The sequence below is a fragment of the Mesoplodon bidens genome (assembly GCF_964165515.1).
Source record: "Mesoplodon bidens genome assembly, chromosome: 3".
NCBI classification, from domain to species: domain Eukaryota; kingdom Metazoa; phylum Chordata; class Mammalia; order Artiodactyla; family Ziphiidae; genus Mesoplodon; species Mesoplodon bidens.
This window is the reverse complement of record NC_138178.1, coordinates 153,454,814-153,461,233: the sequence shown is the minus strand read 5'-3', so window position 1 is coordinate 153,461,233 and position 6,420 is coordinate 153,454,814. Positions and strand designations below refer to the sequence as shown.

Below are 6,420 nucleotides of genomic sequence, written 5' to 3'. Positions count from 1 at the left end.
GAGATCAGCTCGGTTCTTTGTGACCACCTAGAGGGGTGGGATAGGGAGGGTGGGAGGGAGATGCAAGAGGGAGGAGATATGGGGATATATGTATATATATAGCTGATTCACTTTGTTATAAAGCAGAAACTAACACACTATTATAAAGCAATTATACTCCAATAAAGATGTTAAAAAAAAAAGACTGGGGGAAGAACAAGTATTATGGGAGCAAAGAAAATAACCTTTTTGTTGTAAATGATAATAAACTCAAACTAGTTTAAAGCAACAAAATAATTTATTGGCTCACTTGGTTAAAAAAATTCAAGGTGGTGTGGTCTTTAGGCACTGCTGGATCCAGGAACTCCCATGATGTTGTTCAGAGGTCTCAACCTCTGTCAATCTCTTACTCTCCTTCCCTTTACTCTCTGGTCTCTCCTTTTTGCATGGTGGCTTCATTCTTCCCTGTCACGGGCTCTTGATTTATGCCAGGAAAGACAGATATTGGTAAATCACACATACAACCTTATAGCTTCTGATCCAAAAGAAAGGCATATGCTTTCTCTCCTAATTCCATTGATCAAACCTCTAGCAATTCTCTCTCAGTCTCCTTACTGGTTCCTCCCATCTCCCCAACTTCTAAACTCCAGAAGTCTGTCCTTGGACTATTTCTCTTCTGTACCCACACTCCCTCCATTGGTAATCTCATCTGGTATCATGAATGTAAGTACTATCTGTCTCCAACCTAGATCATTTCCCCCATACTTCAAACCTGTATAGAAACTGCCTACTTGACACATTTACTTTGCTGTCTAACAAGGCATTTCAAATGTAACGTGTTCAAAACCAAATTCCTGATCTTCCTCCCCCCACCCCAAACATGACCCTCTTGCAGTTTTCCCATCTCAGTAAATGGCAACTCTATCCTGGTTGGAGTCATCCTTGATTACTCTCTTTAATACCTCACATCAATTCCATCATCAAAATTTGTTGCTTATACTTTCAAAATAGATCCAGATTCCAACCTCTTACCATATCCACTACTAAATCCCTGCCTAAGCCATCAGCATCTCTCCCCAGATTATCTCAAAAGCTACGCATTGGTCTCCCCATTTCCTTCCTTGCTTCTTGGAATCCATTTTTAACATAGTAGTCATAATGGTCATCTTAAAAACATACATCAGATCAAGTTTTTTCTCTGTTCAGGATCTCCGATGTAATCTCTATATACTGCAAAGGAGTGATCTCCAAGATATATTGACAAGTGGAAAAAAGCAAAGTGAAGAAAAGTGTGTATGGTATCTGCTACTTGTCTAAGAAAGAAAAAGAACTATAAAAAATATATAGGGGGACTTCCCTAGTGGTGCAATGGTTAAGAATCCGCCTGCCAATTCAGGGGACATGGGTTCAAGCCCGGGTCTGGGAAGATCCCATATGCGTGGAGCAACTAAGCCCATACCCAACTACTGAGCCTGCACTCTACAGCCCGCAAGCCACAACTATGAAGCCCGCGTGTCACAACTACTGAAGACTGTGCACCTAGAGCCAGTGCCCTGCAACAAGAGAAGCCACCGCAGTGAGAAGCACGCTCACCACAACTAAGAGTGGCCACCTTTTGCCGCAACTAGAGAGACCCGCACGCAGCAACGACGACCTAACGCAGCCAAAAAATAAATTAAATAAATAAATAAATAAATTTAAAATATATATATACTTATTTGTGTATACTTTTAAGTGGAAGGATAAACTATAAAAAATATTTTTAAACTTTATCTACAGGGTGAGGAAAGGAAAAAGAAGGAAGAGACAGGGAAATAATCTAGACTTCTCTAAATGTACTACCTGCTTGGTAAATTTTGGATTTGAAACCATATAACTGTTTCACAAAACTATTTTTTTTAAAAAAAGCAGCTCCCAAAAATCCAAAGCAAAATGAAATATTCAGACCTAACTGGGTATCAAGTTAGTGGCATAATGACACACGGAGGAATTATTCCAAGTTACTTTAAAGCAATGCAACTTGACTGTACGTGCCTAGAGAGATATACCCTGAGGACAAAAAAGACTTGAAAAAAAAATTCAGAAACTATTATCATTAGGCATATGTTCAGTAATCATATTAGAAATGTTATTCTGAAACCATTATATATAGAGTAGGATAAGGCAAATGAGTAATTATGTTAACACCATTAGGTACTGAGATTTTCAGAAGAGATACACATATAAAATCAAAGTAAAATCTGTATAATCCTAAACTTGGATTGGAATATTAGTATAAATGCATGATGCATTTTCTCAAAAACTATGTGTATATGTGAATTTTTTAGCTCTGTCCACTGAAAAGGCTTACAAACAATAATTGCCCAGTAATGATGAGCATTTGTAGCATCCAGATTGTTTTCTTTAAATATCATTTTCCACTTAAAGAAAACGTTCTTGGAAAAAGGACTGATTCAAGGTGTGGGGCAGAAAAAGTACTAAATTAGCCTTGAACATCTTGTCACATCAGAAATCAAGTGATCTTGGATGCGGGGTGCTTCTGCTGCTGCTCAAACTAGTGTGTGTGGTTTGGAAAAATTCAAAGAACTGTACACTGAGTGCATGCACCTTTCTGTATGTGTGCTATACTGCTATTAAAAGTTCGTTTCGGGCTTCCCTGGTGGCGCAGTGGTTGAGAGTCCGCCTGCCGATGCAGGGGACACGGGTTCGTGCCCCGGTCCGGGAAGATCCCACATGCCACGGAGCGGCTGGGCCCGTAAGCCATGGCCGCTGAGCCTGCGCGTCCAGAGCCTGTGCTCCGCAACGGGAGAGGCCACAACAGTGAGAGGCCCGAAAAAAAAAAAAAAAGTTCGTTTCTACATAATGGAAGATTTCAAACGTATACAAGAGTAGAGAGAATAATATAATAAATATCCGTTTCCCCATTATCTAGCCTCAACAGTGATCAAAACTCATAGCTATTCTTGTTTCATCTACAGTATATTCCACCCACCTCCCTCTCCCCAATATTTTGAAGCAGATTTCATTTATCCTATCACTTCATCAAAGACTGTGTTTAATCCATAATCTATGTAAAAGACAATCTATCTAAAACACCTACGTATATAAAAACATACATACGTAATACACATAAGGAGTGTTCTAAAGGTAACTTACTAAGGATCACACAATACCTCCCCCCCGGAGAGTGTTTTGGAGGTAGAGTGTGGAGAAAGAAGACAGCGTGTAAAAATTTTTGAGTGTGAATGTTTTCACAGCGTCCAATAATTCTCCATTCGCCAGTCTCACGATTTCCCACTCTTTTATTTAACGTTGCCGCCCCCGGAAGGCTTTCGTATTTGGGACCCCAACAAGGAAAATGAGATTAAGTGTAGAATAAAATAAAGAGCCTTAAAAGGCATCTCAACTTCGTTAGTATTTTGCCTAGAGAACGCTCTATCGTGTCACAGTGGAAGAGATGCATTTGCTTTTTCTTAACGGAAGCGCTTATCCCGTGATAACTCCGGTTAGAAGAGAACCGAATTGTAGTCTTGTTCAAAGAACTACAAATCCCAGAAGGCCATTCGGCTAGGGCGCCTGCGCACCGCGCGCTCCTTCCTTTCCCCAACTCTCTGCCGGGAAAGACCCGCCCCGCGGTGCTGTCGCTCGCGCTGGAAGAAGCGGAAGAACATGGCGCTCACCAGGTGAGTTGTTGATTTCGGTCCTCTATACGGAAGGGTCTGGGAGTACCCACCATTTTCATTTCTCTGCCCACACTCTCCGGGCAGTAACCCGGCCCGAGCCACAGAGCGACATAGGCCGAGGCCACGGCTAGGCCCTCTCGCCGGCCGCCGGGGCGACTAGGCCTCGCCGAAGCTGGGGTCTTTCCTGAGCGGCTTCTGGGGTTGAGTTCGCCCCCTCACTAGGACCGAAAGCCGCGGCGTGGCGAATAGTTCTCTGGCTTAAGATGCCGAGGAGTCGCATGTGTTTTCGCTTAAGCATCTTGGGGGTGTGGAGAGAGCTCCCTTGGGTCCGCGGCTCGGGTGGGCGCGATGGGAGTGTGGAGGGCAGTGGCTTATTTGTCTTGGCAGAGTGAAGCGGGTGGGAGGCGACCGCCTGGCTTACTGCTGTTCGCCTGCCGAAGTCTCTCTCCTGTCTCTGTCCCGAAACAAGGATTCCTGGGAAAAAAAGGGGGGGCGGGCGCAGCACTGAACGGAGATTTAAAATCAGCCACAGTACTGGCCGCTGTCTACTAATTCGCGCCGCTGCTCCGCACTTTAACTATGGGCCTTAGAATTTCTTCCCGTAGATGGAACCACTTCGGATTTTTGCTGTCCCGGTTGCCTTGGCAACCGCAAGTAAAGTGGTCCCCGCCTTTAAGAGAAAGATGCTTAAGGGGGCGATTCCAAGGAGTTACGTAACTCCTATTAGTTGTCGACCTTGCTGCCCCATCTAAATAGAAAAACTTTCCATGCGAACGAACGCAACAGGAAAAGTTGAGTGTCACAGAGGGTAAAGAAAGTAATCACGTTAGTACGTACTCTTGAGTTCCCTAAACACCATTCTCCTCACATACGTTTTTCCTGGCTGATGACAGTTATGAATCCTAAACCTATTAGAATCAGAAAATTCTTTTGGGAATTACTTTTGGGTGCCTTGCTCTATCCTAGGGCTTGTGTGTATACAGAAGGAAATCTGACAGTCTTTGGCTGCAGGGAAGATGGGGTACAAGGCATACAGATATGAAACAAAGAACAACACAGAATGCTTATTGTGTAGTACTGACCTTAAGTGCAAAAAGAATTAGATGGAATGAGCTGAATGAAATGGAGCGTGTTCTTTAGTAAATGTTGCAGGCAGCAAACATTTGATTGAGTGTTCTCCAGCTGGGAGAAGTGTGACAAAGACTAGTCGAGTTATGAGGAGAGGCTTTGTGGAAAAGATGGAATTTGAAAAGGACACAAAGGAAAAATATCAGAGATATTGTGGGTATTGTGTGCTTAGAAGTGCAGTGGCAGGGACTTCCCTGGTGGTCCAGTGGTTAACACTCAGCACTTCCAATGCAGGGGACGCCGGTTCAATCCCTGGTTGGGGGAACTGCGTGGCGTGGCCAAAAAATTATTTTTTTTTCCTTAAAATTGCAGGGGCAGAGTGCAATCTTTAAATAGCTTGACTTACATAGCTTTCTGATTTTGTTGAGTTTTAGCTGATTTGGTTTCTAGTTATGGTCTCAAGTTTCCAGGTGAACTGTTTTCTCTGAAATCTACCAGGGATTCTTAACAGCAGGGACTGGACATGCTGATGTGTTACAGTTCTGGTGTTACTAACTAAAGATTTAAAGTCATACTGATTTAACTTTCTAAACTCGTGTATTTAAGGTTATGTATCTAATAATATCACTTGCATTTAATATGCTTTCTTTAGTAAAGGGGAAAGGATAGACTAAGATGTCTCCACAGTGGCACTGTTGACGTTTTGGACTGGATAATTCATTCTTGTATGGGACTGTCCTGCGCATTTTAAGATGTTTAGCAGCATCTTTGGCCTCTACCCACTAGATACCAGTGGAACCTCCAAACCCCTTTCTACCCCCTGCCTCCCAAGTTCTAACAATCAAGATGTCTCCAGACATTGTCAAATGTCTACATTGTAGATATTTTGCTCCCAGTTGAGAAACACTGAGGTAGACTTTCTGCTGGCTTATGCAGCCCACCCGACCATAGGAGTGTACCTCATGGGAATATCATCCTTTACAGGGAACAACAAAATTAAGACCCCCTGGAAGGCTAGGGTGTGTTCTAATCATAATCCAGACCAGATTTCCTGTTTACTGGTTTGTCCAAACTCTGCCTTTTGATCATTTTACTGATTGGTTCTTCCAACAGAAGGTAAAGACAAGAGAAATGAAACATAAGTAAATATTTTGGCTTCTTTGTTACTGTCTTTGTATCCCTCCTATGTATTGGGTATACATGGTTTACTGAAAACAACTGTGGTATAAGCCCAAAATGTTTGACTCCATTCATCCAGTTAGTAAATCACATGTGTTGAAAGTCTACCATGTATCAGGCTAGGGTTGGTTTTACAGTATTGAATCAGTCAGGCAAACCTCTTATCCTCACAGAACTTACATTCTAGGGAAGACAGACTGCAGGAGTAAAGAAATCAGTAATGCAAGTTCAGGTAGTAAGTACTAAGAATAAAATACAAATAAAGGGATGGAGAGTAACTCAAAGTGTGGGGTGGAATGCTGTTCTGGACAAGGTGATCATGTAACAGCTGTTGGGAGGTATAATTGAGCAGGGACATGAATACTAAGAAGCAAGCACTAAAAAATCTGGTGAAGAGTATTCTTAATAAGTAAATAGAATACTTTATGGCAGTGGGAAAGCAAATGTAAAGATCCTGAGATGGCTTGTTTAAAGGAACAAGTAACATAAAAATGAGTGCAAATGGAAGAGT

The 6,420-nt window shown here is 42.4% G+C and overlaps 1 protein-coding gene across 1 annotated transcript in view; it reads left to right on the top strand.

Moving 5' to 3' along the window:
• The first annotated feature begins 3,565 nt into the window (after positions 1–3,565).
• The window catches only part of SNW1 (SNW domain containing 1), a 34,968-nt gene continuing 32,113 nt past the window's right edge, over positions 3,566–6,420 (top strand). The window contains exon 1 of the mRNA XM_081227837.1: positions 3,566–3,662. Within this exon, the coding sequence (XP_081083963.1) occupies positions 3,649–3,662 (14 nt within the window). The 5' untranslated portion in view covers positions 3,566–3,648. The remainder of the gene's footprint in view (positions 3,663–6,420) is intronic.